Raw genomic sequence first — 16513 nt, forward strand, 5'->3', positions numbered from 1 at the left:
ACATGCGAACACAGCGAGAAGTATAATTCCATCCCGCCCCCAAAATTTTCCGTTTACAGATCATGGATTACGCTTACCACCACAAAATGGCCACTCTTCGCCCCGAGCCGTCCGACAAGGAAGCTCACGTTCGCTCGATCTGCTATAGCACCGACTACGACGACTTCGCCTTTGACTCGTACCAGTGGCCAGAGGACTGCATAGCTGTGCAGTCGTGCAAACTTTGATGTTCTGCACACAGAAACCAAAACACAACAACAAATAAAAGCCCTTAAAATTGATTATTACCACTGACGTGCAATGTTATCCAAGGATCGAGAGTTGAGATGTAAAAGACATATGTATATGGCAAGCCGTTTTAACATAAATTCGGTTTTACCGCCCTTACATTCCAGATATCTCAAATTGTTTTATGACTACACGTTTTAGTGATTTGAGATATCTCTAATTACATTCTGACCAGTCGAAATGACGTCAGATTTACCATAGTTGTATGGAGACTTCAGTTCAAAATATCTACAATGAATTACTGACTATCTGAAATACACATTTCAGATGTCTACAATAAAATTATGACTAGTCAAAAAGGAAAGTCAAGATATCTCGATTTTAGTTTTGACCAGTCATAATTCTAAATAAATATATCTCTGACTCCAAAATTCAAGATATCTTAAATGTATTTTTTATAAGAGATATGTAAATTTGACTAGTGAAACCTAAATTATAGATATCTTAAAAGCAAATAATGACTAGACAAAACTAAATTAGAGATGTCTTGAATTGTAATTTTGACTAGTCAAAATTCCTTTTAAGATATCTCTAAATGAATTAGCGATATCTTGAATTACTCAACTTTTCTATTTAGGATATCTTAAATTAACATTCTGACTAGTCAGAATGACATTACTGATGTCTTGAATATGTATTCTGTATAGTCAAAACGTCCCTGACTTACGTGGCAATTTGAAAGTTTAATAAAACAATGAAAAATAGAAAAAACGAAAAAAGATGTTTGAAAATGCACAACTTTCATGTTGAAAATGGTTTGACATAAAGCAATTTTAGCTTTTCAAAGCTGTTTTTCAGTGCAGTCGGATTGTGAATTAATAAACAGGAAATTATTTGCAGATTACTGAAGCAGTTTTAAAGTCCATGAAGTTTTTGCGTTCTTCGTATATCCAACATTGCCGAGCTCTTTCTACATTGTGGCATTTACTGACAATTTTGTGCAGGAAATGTAAAATTCTGCAGGCAGCTGTTTGGACGGCACAAAGGGGCTTCCACGCAATTGTTTATTCAGATATCTAAAAATGTAATTTTGACTCGTCATAATTACGTTCAAGATAACTTAAATTGTAATTACGGATGTGTGACCCTTCCAATGACCAATCCGGTGACGTCATTTGAGATATCTTGAAAGGAATTTTGACTCATCAAAATTTAATTGAAGATATCTCGAATTATTATTCTTACTAGTCAGAATGTAAATGCAGATATCTTAAATTACCATTACGGATAGTCAAAATGCATTTTTAGATATCTGGAATGTAATTACGGATAGTCAGACCGAATTTATGTTAAAACGGCTTGCCATAGTATGCATAACCTTATATTAATGTACTTTAAATTAACCAAAGACAACTTGAGCATTATTGGTTTGCACTATGAAATATTGCACCAGTTGCTGTCACCACTTTGTTTTACATAGAGAGGGATGTTATTTTATGGTTTAACTTTTTAATTGTACTGTAATAGGTATTTTATGACTGTGTCGGCTAAAATCCAGACACTTTGCCAAATAAAAAAAAATAAAAGTTTTTGATTAAACGTTGTCTGATCAGTTTAATGCTCCCAGGGTTTTAAATGTTAAAAAGGAACCTCTATAACGTTCATGATTTCTTTCTCTTGAAGAAATCATGAAAAAGTCCCGTATTTTCCCCTGCTAGTCTCAAACGGACTGTGGATGATGTTTTGGCTCCCTCCAGTGGTCAGTTGATGTCATTGTGACATATGGATTGCCAAAACTGAGGCACTCCACGTGTGATTTCACTTAACTGTGTGTTTCATAATTTCACCAAAACTAATATTCTCTTCTAAGGTTTAATAATAAAGTAAATTAAATCAACACCTTAGAAAAGCACAAACAATATGAGCAGGATGAAGGACAAACGGACGCTGCAGGTGAACTGAACCCTTTTGTGATCCTGCCGTATATGTGTGGGTTAAACTGTGGAGAGTGGGGAGTAACATTATTTAATCGATCAATAACTAGTCAAACAGTCTGTGGGCTACCAGAGGCCTCGGCTGGCCCACTGCCCAGGCCCGTCTGAAGCCAGTGCTCCCAGTAAGCAAACAGACCAGTCAGCATCCAGTGCTTGGCGTCCCACCTCAGGCAGTGCACTCAGAGCCGTTCGGTCCTCCCAATTTCTTCCATTCACTCAGCCACTGAATCCCCCATTTTGGCCTTAGGCAACCCCAGTTCTGTCCTCACAATCAATATGTCTCAATGTCAGCACCATCCAGGGGCCAGTTTAAGTGTGCAGGCTGCAGACGGTTTTGATCCTTTGCCAGTATTTATCAGAAATGCTGTCACCAGATTTAAGTGTTTTTGCGCATTTGTGTAGAAAGCTTAAAGACTGCCACATTTTTCACAGTTTCTTTGCTCCGATTTTCAGAGATATGTAACTTTTCGCTATTGTTGCTGTTGGCCTAAGTAGTTGATTGGTTTATTACTACATCAAATATTAGGCATTAAAAATGTTTAAGTTGAGGAATGACTGTATCAACCTAATAAAAGTTAACACTTGTTTTTAAACAGTGCTAGGTTTTATCCAGCTAGTTTAGCACCAGCGCTAATGCTGGCTAGTAAGCTTAGTCTAGCTAAGCTAGTCATTCTCAGTGAACTGCATATCCTGGCTGTGGTTGTCAGGGAAATTGTTATAATGCCAGCTTATTGAAACAGACGTAATACATTTTTGTAACAATTTAAGATTTAATCACAAGTTTAGATTTTTGCTTGTTTTCTTGTTAACATGGCAGAACCAACAAGATGAGCAAAATTGTCCTAAAAAATAAGTTAAAAGTTTACAGTCGTTAAGCTACTGCACTGACAATTGCTGCGCACATTGATCGATTAAAATCTACTTATATACTATGCAAGTCGTTTTGTAAGTGTACCTCTAGAAAAAAACTACATTTTGCACGCAGTGAATGAAAATCGGGGGCAGATTTAGTAGAACACCCCTAAAAGAAAATATAGCACTACATACACTTTACACACAATGAGATAATATTCCACGTCTGCTGCTAAATATTTCAGCTTTTACACTTAATACCACTCAAAAAGATGAAGTCTGATGTTTACAACTCGCCCCACCTTTCATCACAGCGATTATAGCAGATCACACACATTCTCATCCTGCTTTATTAACTTGTTCATAGTTGCAGTCATTCAAATACGGTGATGGGTTTTCTCATTTACTTCTGTCTACTTTTCTGCAGGAGAAGCAGGATGTTGATGGAGCGAGTGCTGGTTTGGCACCGCCTGCATGCTTTCTGAGCTAACTTTAAGCGTCTGCCTGACACATTGTGGCGCCGCCCTGCAGGCCTTTGACAGATGCCAGTCACAGACAGACTCTGTGACTGGCATCTGTAACCTTACACCCCTCTGACCTTGTTTGCAGTTTCATTAAATGGCACCTTACTTGGACGTTTTGATTAGTGCTAATCAGTAAACCTCCCCCCACCAAACCCTGAGGGGATATTTGCTAGTGTGACTCTGTCTAGCCGCCCTCCCTGTCCTCTTCCATTTGACATTTCCCTCTCTCTGTCCACCAAACTATGACACCAGAATAGCTCCCATTACTTCCAGCGCCTATGATTCACGCTCTCTGTCCTTATTGGTCAGGTTGGCTTAGCCTTTTTTCTTACTCATGCTATGAAAGTCGTGAAACCCTAACAACTCAAAAGTTTCTGCTCTCAAGTGAATGTGCACGCTAAGGTTTTGCAAATGACCATCAGAGGGCGCACTAACACGTTATTTGAGAGGCTCTCAGCTTCCCTCGCTGTGTTTGATGCATCTAAGGTTAGAATCACATAGATGCAGTAACGTATTAAATACAGAGCATGCTGTATTCAAATCAAGTTTATTAACAACTGCTTTTACTCTTAGGATTAATGTTTTATAGATCAAACAAACCCTTTAGACCAGCGTTTCCCAATTCCGGTCCTCAGGCCTCCCTGCCCTGCATGTTTTAGGTGTTTCCCTTCTGCTACACACCTGGATTGAATATATGGGTGATCAACAGGTTTCTGCAGCACTTGATGGTCATGCGATCATTTGAATCAGCTGCTCTGGAATAGAGGCACATCTAAAACATGCAGAGCAGGGAGGCCTGAGGACCGGAATTGGGAAACGCTGCTTTAGACGATACTGATAACCTGAACTAATGAGACTTATTGGAGATGGTAAATAATCACATAAATGTTACACAGGAGTATATCAACATTTTAAATAATTGCTGCTCTTTACTCCTGTGACAGTTTTTTATGGAATCATGAACTGGTATCTTACAGATGTGCACGTTTTGCTGTCTTTACTAATTTAATACCCAGCATTTACCGTTATACTTACAGGAAGCAGTGTTAAGTATGTTTCCTGGTTTCCTTGGTAAAGTCTGAAGCCTCATCCAAACGCCACAGCCTGCCTAAATACTGTTGATGACCAACTCCATCCTCCAGTCGTTCAGTCCTAATGAAGTAACTTGGTAACGTTGTCGTAAAGTAAAATCTCAAATATTTCTAACACAACATCCATGTCATGGAGAATTGAGGCATGAGAAGCCAGCACCAGTAAGGTGTATCCAACAGGGCTGACACAATTAATCAGATTAATCGTCACAAATCGATTATTGAAATAATTGACGACTTGTTTAGTAATGGATTAATCGACACGTGGAATGTATACAGACTCAAAAGATGGCATTTCGCAAACAAAAAAAGAAAGATATAATTAAACCAAAAGTGTACAAAATTAATATACATTTTGCATTTAAGATTAAAACAAACATGTTTCACCCAAATCTCCCCAAGTGTCATAGTTTTAGCTTCACCTGGTTCAAACTCACTAAAGGAATGCTGTACATTTTAGGCAATAAAATTTTTATTTTCTTACATAAAATGCTAACTTATTTGTTTATTTGCATCTTTTAATATATCTCTAATATTGCGTTAAGTAAACTGTCAGGTTTTTTTTTTATGATTAATTGTCAGAATAACTGATTACTAAGAAAATTACTTCCAGCCCTAGTTTTTAATAAAGTATGCGCAACACAAATCAGCACTTTTTACACAATTTAAATATATTTCGGAGCTACACTCTAGTGTTAATGTTGGCTGTCATTTTTTTTTTACTTTTTCTTTTTTTCATTTCAGTCATTGTAGTAACTTTATGCTCTAATTATTGTAAGAGTGACTTTATAGTATGAATGCTGATCTGAAAAGTATGAACTGCGAAATATATATATATATCTATAAATATATATATATATATATATATATGAGAAACTTAGCAAAAAGAGGGAAAAAACAGAAAAGATTATTCTGTTTGAAAGAAACCTCGAGGTTAAGCATATAAAACTGTCGACACAAACACCCAGCACCACAAGCCTTGACAAGTAGAGAGAGAGGGAGGGAAAAAAGAAGCTATTTGGATGAAGGTCTTGTAAACGATTTGCTTCAGCCACCTACCATCGGCGGCGGGAATCGTGCGGCTCCTCTGTTGTCCGCCGGACAGCGGAGGCTCAGGCTGCCTCAAGGATTTTCTGTGCACCTGTGCGCCGCTCTCTTTGCTTTCCTCTCAGGCACAAAGGGCCACATTTGCGAGAGCTGATGGTGGCTGGCTGAAAGTTGAAGCGTATTGATCGCCAAGTGTCACCAGTAAACGTGAAAGGAATGCAGCCGGCGTGCAACTTTTTCCCCGGCCTCCTTTTCAAATCGACGCATTCGCGACCAGAATGGATGTCGGCACAAAAACCTAATTAAAGGATGAGCCGGTGTTCCCCCCTCGCCTCCGTTTCTCATGTAAAACTCCATTCACGTACTTTGCTGCTCTCTGTCACATACAGAGAAAAACTTCTTTTTTTTTTAATTAAAAAAAAAAAAAACATAACATAAAGAGGAAAGAAGAGTCATGGCAGAATTGTTCGCTAAACTATCGATATCGTTAAACATTTTCAGATTTCTTCACGCTAATCTGCAGATATTGATGTATTTCTACTGGATTTCTACATGCTGACAAAACGTTGTGCATAACTTGTATATTTGCCAGAGGACATAAGTGAAGAGAATGTCACTGAGCACTCGTCCAGAAAACCCTATAAAGCAGCATGGTGGCGGCAGGGTCATACTGTGGGGATGTAAACTAGTCAGTGTTGATGGGTGGAACAAAATTCAGGACGTTTCTGGGATAACATCTCTTAACGCTGCAGTATGTATGTGTTACAAAAATAAATATTGATTTTACACATTTATTAAAACTGTCACCATGTCTTGACAATAAAGTATAAGACATGTAAAAAAATTTAAAATAATAATAATAATAAAGCTCCTCCCAGTTCTACTATTGCTCTCTGCAAAAATCCACCACTTCCAGTCAGAAACAGCCAATCAGAGCCAGGAGGAGAGGCTTAGTGCTGTCAATCAATGCTGCTCAATGTGCTAATGGCAGAGAAGCGACTTACCTTTACAGGAAAGCCGTTTATCCTGCCGTAAATGCCAACTAGCCTTAGCATTTAGGGCAGGCTCTGTTGTGTGGGGAGCAGCTGTAGCGTAAAAAGTGGCAAAATGTGAGCAGCGCGCACACAAAGGTGATTGACAGTGCAAAGAACCCTCCTCCTGGCTCTGATATTGGTTCTTCCTGACCAAGCTGTGTATTTCTGTAGTTGGCACTGGGAGAAGGCAGAGGAGCTCAATTTTTTTTCTCTTTTTTTTCACAGATTATCTGTCTTATGCTATGTCTCACAAATGTACTTCTAAGCGATGTGTAAGCCTGGGCAAGGGTTCAACTTCCCAATTTGTTTTCAGGCCAGCCGAGAAACATAGTCCCTCTGGTGCGCCCTGGGTTTTCTTCTGGGTCTCCAAACCATATCAACTGTACGGCAAATTCCATGCACTACAATGGCCCAGTCAAAGTACAGTCCTAAGATTAACTGACATCAAGTAGCAAACGATGAAAATATATCTTCACCTATGCTCTCCTTCCAATTTAGCTCATCTTTAAGAAAGATTACATAAAATCATGGACATCCCTGACCGTCCTGTTCATGAGACTGTCTTGAAAAATAGTGTCTTCAGTCAGAGGCTTCTTCAAATTTGCTGTAATACAGACCGCTAGAAGATCTTTACTGCCAACAACCATTTTCAAGAACTGAAGAATTTGAATATAAATTGCAACAACATTTAATTTCCCTTTGGGGCCAATAAAATATTTTTGAATTTGAATTTTGATGTCAAACTAAGAGTAGCAAAAATATTTGCTTGTCTAACGTAGACCGAGGTTTGTGTTCATAAGGTGATACTTTGGAAGGCCTTTATTATCCATAATCCTCCCATTCAGAAAGAACCCCTCACAATGCAGATGTTCATCATAACATCTGGCGTGTTCCTTTTACATATTGTGTTTTCATCCCCACTGAGTTATTTGCACTGAATGTTTCTTTTGTCTTGCTATGAGTCTAGCTCATTCAAAAAAAAAAATCCTAAACATGCACTTCTGATCTGATCCCACTCTTAAACCTGCGTTTCGTTCCTCTACGACACTCAAAAGGGTCTGAATTCTTGTCGTCAATGGCTGTTTGTTTGGTTTTAGTGCTTAGAATATGTTTTTTTTCCTTCTTCTGACTGTTTTAGTGTTGAATTGTACTGTAAAATCCTTACTGGCAAACGTCTGAATGGGGCATCTTTTTTTTAAAAAAAAAAAACAACAACAACAACCTTTTCGTTTTATTAAGCGTAATATTGTGTGTGACCTTAGAAAGTTAAATAATATTCGCATTCCTTTAAAGGCATGCACACTGAGCGACCTCAAACTCTGCTCCACCTTTAGCTTAGCATAGTTGCTACACGGAGGGACTTTTGTTCCCTCAGCGAAATTCCCGGCGCTCGGCCTGGCTGGTGGTGGACTGAACAAGGACCGTTTACCCAGAAAGCACCTCTGCTCGGCAGCTTCCTACTGCTCGGCCGTCCCTGTGAATTATAAGAGACGTCCCCTGTCTCGCGGACGGAAGGCGAGGGTGCGTGCGCAGGTTTCAGCCCGACGGGCCTTTGGTGGGCGCAGGTTTCCGACAGCCTGTTGTTTCTCAGGCGGGTACCACGCGCGGCTGCCAAGCAGTGAGCGCCGACGCCTTGACAACTTTTCCATAATTAGACGAGGCCCCGCACCGGGAGGGACTCCGACGCCGAAATCCAACGTGACATGTGTGATCACGACCCAGAGTCGTGTTTAATTAAATTTTTTAAGCACGAGGCGTTCCGACCTCAGTCCCTGTAGCTGTAGAAAAAAAAAAATAACTAAATCAAACTGAAATGGGACACTTGCTTTCATGTTTTTTTTGTGTGTGTTTATGTGTTTCACATCAAACTCAACAGGTGGTAAGTCCCAGTTTTTGTAGGTCTTCAGCTTGAGCACGCAGAGGGAAACACAGTTTAAAAATAAAGACAAAAAAAAAAAAGAAAATTCAACATTTATTGAAGCGGCATTACAATGCCTTTAGCTGCCCAACATGTATTTGCCGCTTTTGGAGTAAATGTACATGGTAGACGGGCTTGTGCCTGTTATTCTGCTGCATGCTCCAGATGGACCAACACATGGCAAAAATGTGAAAGGCAGGAAATCTGCATGTGACCTAAATCGCTCGTTTCTGCTCCAACATGCCAACAAGGCAGCCTAAAAATGGAAACCGCTGTAGCTGCTGAGAAATTATCTGACGGAATGAGTGAAAATAGCAGGAAATGTTTTAAGGGCAAAAAGCAAACTGTTAGCAAGGTGAGTAATAAGCATTATAACACATCCTTTGAATTTTTCTACATATCTCAACAGCTATTTATTGGTAATGTTAAGACATTTTTGTTAAACTCACCTCCATTGCAGTGCCCTGCAAAAAGATTCATAACACTTAACAAATTTTGGCACATTACGAACGCAAACCTTATTGCATTTTATTCAGATTTATACCGAATAAATCTGTAGATGCAATTGTAGATGCCACTCCCCCCGGCTGACCCCTCCCCCACCCCCAAAAACTGAAAAGTGTGGAGTGCTTTTTGTATTCAGTCCCCCTTAACCTGAATCTCCTAGATGAAACGACAGCATTCAGAGACGACCTGATTTCAAAGGCTAAATTTCTTTTTACCAGTAGTCAGTCAATTAAAGAATTTATTCACTATGCTTGACTTTGTAAGCTTGAAATTTACTTTTTCAAAAACTGTTTAAGAAAATGTTTCAAACCAAACATCTCAATTTTCATATTCAGGACGGTTCAAGAGAAGTCATTTTGTTTCAAATGTAATTTAGAAATATTAACTATAAATTGGAAGAATAAGACATTGTTGCTACTGTATAAGTAGGCTACATAATACCATGGTCTTACCCACACATCCATCAGTACTTTTTTGTCTTTTGTGGCCTTTATTTGACAGTAATCTGACAGGAAGACATGAGGCAAAATGTCAACATTTTAAAGCGAAATTTTCTGCCGAGCACACCCCTTTGACTCTCCCCGCTCATCTTTTCACTCTTGCGACTCTGCTGGTGACCGAGGTACAAGATCTTCCGTGAACTAAGTAACCCTCCGCAGGAGAGGCCTTTAGGTCAAAATAGGTAATGCGATCAATCTGTGTTATGTAACATTAAGGCGTTAAAGTTTTTAGATTAATCGCAAGAGTCAACGTGGACAGCCCGTCGATTAATACAGCCATTCTGTGAAGACTTGAGAGGTTTGTTAGAAAACAATAACAATAGTTTCATGGAGTACAACTCAATATTTAATCGTAAAAGAGAGAGATTATGGCAAAATTCAGTTGTTTCTGGAGTTAGAAGATTTTGAGTTAATTTCCCCCTCAACATATTATTGTGTCCTTGTTCCCAATGCATGAATGCACATCTAAAAGTAGCTGTATCCATCCATCCATCCATCCATCCATCCATCCATCCATCCATCCATCCCTACTTATCCTTGCAAGGTTCTAGGGGGCCTGGTGCCAGAAGTACCCACACGCCAAGGAAAAAAAACTGCTCAGATTGGTGCGATAATTTGTTCTATAAGTACTATTAAGTACCTTATCTAACACAAGGTGATATCTAAGTACAACATCTTTGCCTTTTTTGTATGATTGGTGCATTTCGTTCCTGTTTTGTATACTCAGTGAGTATGAACCTGTTCCAAAATAAACAGCACTCATTAACAAAGGAAGGTAAGCCCACCAACACACTCCATGCTCTCATGACCGGTAGGAGAGCATTGAAGTTCAGCCTGAACGCTCGCGATTGGCCGACGTCGCATTCAACGTGCGCGCGTGCTCCGATATTAGCATGCATGTATTTGCAGGAATAGCCTTTTGCAATTGTTCTTTTGATCTTCATTAATTCTGTAATTGTTGGCCGCCAGTGATTTTCTGCCAAGTTTCGTAAACATCAAAGCACTTGCTCATCCTCTCTGAAACCAGACCTAGCCCATTAAATTAACATGCATATTGCATCTTGAGCTCAATAAGTTGCCTAATTAATTGTGAGAGGCAACAACAGCTCCTGCTTGTTATAAAAAGTAGTTTGTGTCCCTTAGCTTGTGTGGTCATGGTGCCTGTCCTGCTGCACAAAACGTGAGACGCTACGGCGGTCAGATGTATATGTGATGGTGAGCCAGTGTTTTTCCCTTTGCCTATTAATGGCCAGGTCCTCTTTGATGTGGTCAGCATCAGTTGTGGCATGTAAATCTGCCTGCAGTGTTACCTCATTACCTGCTAAAGGCTCCACCTGAGTCCATCCACCTGATGGATGGATGCATTAACCCTCCTGCTATGTTCATTTCTGAGGTACAGCAAAAATGTTCGTGGGTCAATTAGTGTCAGAAACCAAAAGATTCCTCCAAAACATTTTGTATCTGATTATTAACTCCAATACTAACCATTTCAATGAAGATTTGTGCAATGATGTTTTATTATTTCTCAGAAATTAAGGATCAATGACAACAATTTACTCATATTTGGACATAAAAAATGGAATTTAGATTTTTAATGTCCACTGAAAAAAACCTAGAAACAAAAAAACTATAATTTCCTTGAAGTTGATCTTTGGTAAAAAAAAAAATTATATTACAATTTTTTTTTTTTTTCAATGGGTGATCTTTATAATTGAACTTCAGACACACATACTGTTCAGGGTCAAATTGACCCGCTGATTAAAATCAAGATAAATGATTCATGCAGAGAGTATTTATGTTTTCATCCACTTCTGCTGAGTGTCACTCAGAGTGGGTGGAGTTTGTCCACAGGAACAGAAAAGATTCCCGATAAAAGTTGTGTGAACACCTGCTTTCTCCCCGTTTCCTAGTGAAGTAAAGAGAATAGTGAGAAAGTGGGCTTGTGTGTGTGTGGTGGGGTGTGTGTGTGTGTGTGTGTGTGTGGTGAAATATGGTTCATAGCTGCAAGGAAACATATAGAATTGGACATTTTTTAATCTATTTTTTGCACTTTAACCTGACTGCCGGGTCAAATTGACCCGAACAGTATCGATGTAAAAAGTAGACCTAGGGTTGGTACAAATGTGTAAGATGAATAAATTTTCAATTTATATGTAGAGTGCACCTATTAAGACAAATAGAAAACGTTTCATGCAAAAAAAAAAAATACTTCCAACTATTTAAAGAAAAATTTAAAACTTTAAAACTTTGACCCGGAACATAACAGGAGGGTTAAAGAACCAACAAAGGCTCAGTGTTGTTGTTTTTATTCTTCCTGATCAGTTCATCACATCGCAGTTCACTTTAACTGCGCAAAACGTTGTCAATATTTTGCTAATGTGGGAAAAAAAACAACAACAAACATGTTTCTATTAAAACAAGAAATGCAATTAAAATCACACGTGAATATGTTTGTTCATTAAAAAACGTGACCCTCCCAACTACTTCCTGTGTTCTTCTTCTTCGTGGTTTGTGCCAGCGGCAAACATTCGGTTGCTGAACATGCGACTCGTGTGATGCGAAGACAGCGTTTCCATTGCAGTTTTGTGAAATAAACCAAGTTTGATACAGTCAAGAAAAAAAAAAAAAAAACACCTCATCCAGTCAGCAAAACTTTTGATCAAAAGCAAGATTTTTCGAAATTGTTGCGTTTCCAGCTAATTTATTTTCGGAACGTCAAATCGTGCAATTATATGATAAATTACAGAAATTATTCACATTAGATAAATGCCATAATCACAGTGGAGCGAGACTTTTAAATATATTTTCTTAGCATTTGGTGTAGCTCCCTTTTAAACTGTATGATTTTGGTGAAATGTTTTTGGCACAATATTTTGCAGAAATTTTGGCCCTTAGGCTATTTGAAAACAACCTTTGAACAGACATTTCATCCAGCCCACATTTCTGTATTATGCTGATGAATGTTGAGGTTTTTTATTTATTTATTCATTCTTATTCCAGTTGTAGCATGAATATTCCATCTTGCAAAAAAAAAAAAAAGCTGATCATACATAATTTGATATCCAAGACTTAGTTGGGTATAAAAGTGAGTGTAACCTTTTAACCTGAACTATATTTCATCAGAATATACACATATAATCCCATCTGGTGGCCAGCGTTGCCTCCCTGCATTAAGCTTCGTCAAACCTCCTTCCGTTTTCCATCTTATCAAAAGATGCATATTCATAATATATATCCAGATTTTAATGGTAGATTTCTGCAAATTGTTGTTGTCACGTTTGCTTTCATTCATAGGGAGGAATTATGGGCTAAAATTTGAGGCTTCAGAGTGATTATAGAAATCCACCAAGTCACCAGGAATAAAATCCATTTATGCTGTCACCATGTTTGTAACAAAGGTGTGTTGTCTGTGCAAAAAAAAAAAAAAATCCTCAAGGACAATTTGTAAACCAACAGCCTGAGGTCATTATTTTATCCCCTAGAGAGGATTCATCATCTATTGTACTGCTCAATGACTACCTCACAGTTCTGAATGTAAAAAAAACAAACAAAAAAAAAACCAAACACCTGGTCAGACTCTTGACATTGTGCTGAATGGCCACTGTAATATCCTAAACTCCAAACAGAAAATTCCCATTTAAAAAAAAAGACTCTTGGGAAAAGTGTCATGGGTCAAATGATCCCCTGGGAGACAAAAAAAAACACCTGAAAAACAAGCAGAATAAATCAATCAATACAACATATGAAAACATGTTTGTATCCTTGTCTTAGTGAAAACATAGTGTGTGTCCATCCTCCACGTGACGCGTATAGGTGGATGGTTAATTATCTTTTGTGGAGGGCGACACTAGCCTGGAGGCCAGGCCACGCTGGTCTCTGTGAGCACAATACCTGTAAACAACGAGTAACTGATTGAAAACACTGTCACATAAAGGAAAAGATGATGAATGGAGAGCCGGGTTTCTAATCAGAAAAACCCGTATCTGCCGATAGGTAAAGAATGGGTCTGAAATAATACGTGTACTGATGTGTGTTTGAGTGTGTGTCTCTCGCAGGTGTGCATATACATGTCTAAATGTTCACGCCCACAAATTACAGGGCGTGCGGTTAATATGTCTCTATCAGTTTATTTCAGCATTGTGTCTCCTGTTCGAGCAATAATGCTTCCGAAGTTAAAACTGCGGCTTTGTTGTAACGAAATGAAACAAAGTGTGGAAATGTCCTCCAATAAAGTCAGAATTTTGGGCAAAGTTTACACAAGGCTTCTTGTCTGGAGACCGCCGGTATTTTCAGATTTCAGATATTATTAATAATCTTTCATGTTTAGAGGAGATCGTTACACCTTGAGTCAGCTGTAGTTGTCATGCCAGGCCACTGGGTGGCGCTGTTATTTTCAGGATGTTGTCGAAACACGCATTTTGACCCTTGGCTTCCACATCCCTGGCTCCCAGAAAACTCAGATGAAGAAAGTCCTCATGTAGCAAGTATATTACTTACCAGAAGTCAAACAGAGCACCATGCTATCCGCCATTGTTTTTGTTATCTGCCCATGCATGCATAGAGCAAATCGTGCAGACATGCGTTCTGCGCACCTGCAGAGTGCTTCACACCTCACTGCCATTTCAAAGACCCATTTGTGACAAAGCTTCATCTTCTTGTCTTAAGACGTTGCTTCAATATTTCCGCTTCCAACTGCTATTTAGTCACAATGTCGTTCAGGTTGGGAAGTGCACCAGTATGTCCCGTAGCAAAATATCCCCGCAACGTGATGCTTTTATCACTCTACTTCTCAGTTGGGATTGTGTTAAGAAACTCCCGACTTTCCCATTTTTCTTCCAAATTGAATGATGGTCATTATGGTCTGTCATGGAAAAAAAATATTATTTCTAAGCACTGTTCAGGTGAAATCACTCTATCAGGTTTATTCATATATTGTGCACAATACAGAGAGCTTGTAGGACAATCAGTAATGAATCAGGTCTGGATGAGAAGCTCTGTCAGGCAGAGACAACACATGAGTTTTATACCAAGGATAAAGAATTAACAACAAGCGGCGAGACAGTCTGGTTCTGATGCAGCTCTAGAAAACAACTTCCAACCTTCTATGTGTAGAAGGTTGTAACCCAAATAGTTCTTTTGGTGAGAGTTCACAATCATTCATTTATATAACATGACTAGCAGATGTGACCTTAATGTAATTTTGCCATCACAGGTCATAAGCCGCAATTTGTAGTTCAGGTTTGGTTGTTGGACTCTGTGTGGCTGTGCAATGAACTGGACACTTACGACCCTGCAAAGATGAAACATGGACAGACGGACGGAGTGATTAGCCACCCAAAATCCTAAACATCAGATAGCTCAAGAGACTTATTGAAGATCTGACTGAGGATGTGGGCCAGTCTGTCCATCAGGAGGGATCGATGGGCATTTCCTTCTCATCCAGAAGACCATGATTTACAAATCAACTATAAACTTCAACTGTGGCGACGGTGGGTAGTCGTCTTGTGAGCTGAAGGTTGTAGGTTTGATTGCAGCTTCCTCCTGCCACATGTCGATGTCCCCCTGGGCAAGGCACTTAACCCCAAAATTGCCTACCGATCTGCGTATTGTTGTAGATCATGTGTTTGTGAGTGCGAATGGGTGAATGTGACTCTGGTGCAAAGCACTTTGAGTGGTCAAAATGACTGGAAAATCGCTGTGTAAGTTCAGTTAGCCCATTCCATGTGTTTTAAGTGTTTCTAACATGAAAACCTTTACAAAGTAGTAAAGGTTACAGTGTTCAATCAACCAAATGTAGAAATGTAGCGTTTCAGAACCAGACCCACATCATACTTTGTCAGTCTTATTTCTACCCTTTTCCTTCGTTGGTCTTTCCTAATCCTACATCAATCCCAAACTGGACCTTTAATTGCAGAGATACCTTTCATATGCTCTTTATTTCATATATAGGAAAACAGTTGAGTCCAACTATCCCGTTTCTGAAATTGCTGGTCTTTCTGGGTCACTCGGCCTTGTTCTAGTTCCTCTCTGCTGCCACTCGTTCCGTTTCCTCAGGCCATGAAAGCAGGTCCGCACAGCCACACGACCCCGAGGCGATGGGTAAACTCAGGCAGGTCTTGGGCTCGGAGGTGCCGCTTCATATTTGCAGTTTTGCGGTCTGAAGACCCTTGGTGATGGGCCTGGACGTGATGGGATAGGAGTAGAACTAATCCAGTGGACTGGTTGGGGCGGGTTGGGACTCTGGTGTCCCATTAAGTTTTGCCTGGAGGATCATAAGGTTACAATTCTGAGAGTCTGGACTAACCCTGGACACTGTGAGCTGACACACAGAGATATCAGTCGAACTACCAGAGAGCAAAGACCGGTTGTGGTATCAGAGTGACAGCAGGGGGAAGAAATTCACTGGATTGTGAAAGGACTTTTCAAAGCTAGAAAGAAATTAACCGTTAGACTTTCCTGACAGTTTCTGCTTTGATATATTATTGGAGAAAATCAAGAGACGTTAGATAATGCATTTGTTACAAGATCAAATACGAGCTCATGCTTAGAAATGTCATTCCGTCATTATGCTGCAAAGAACTCCACTTTCTAACTCAAGCTGTTTGCATTTAGCATCGGAATCAAATCATTTTCTAAAATATATTAGAATATCGTGACACAACGACTTCAAGACGCCTCATTGTCACTTCAAACACATTAATTATCTTTCAGTTTGTTTTGATTTTGTGTTAGCTCCTGCTAATGGTGTTAGCTCTATATGTACTGAACAGCAGATTCAAAGCCAGTCACACCCGTTTGTTTCAACAGATACGTTGTGT

At 39.3% G+C, this 16513-nt stretch overlaps 1 protein-coding gene across 1 annotated transcript in view; it reads left to right on the plus strand.

The window, feature by feature from the left end:
- me1 (malic enzyme 1) overlaps positions 1-1827 on the plus strand; it is an 88328-nt gene extending 86501 nt beyond the window's left edge. The window contains exon 14 of the mRNA XM_005809651.3: positions 60-1827. Within this exon, the coding sequence (XP_005809708.2) occupies positions 60-227 (168 nt within the window). The 3' untranslated portion in view covers positions 228-1827. The remainder of the gene's footprint in view (positions 1-59) is intronic.
- The last annotated feature ends 14686 nt before the right edge of the window (positions 1828-16513 follow it).

This window comes from Xiphophorus maculatus, chromosome 3 (genome assembly GCF_002775205.1).
Source record: "Xiphophorus maculatus strain JP 163 A chromosome 3, X_maculatus-5.0-male, whole genome shotgun sequence".
In the NCBI taxonomy this organism is placed as follows: Eukaryota; Metazoa; Chordata; class Actinopteri; order Cyprinodontiformes; family Poeciliidae; genus Xiphophorus; species Xiphophorus maculatus.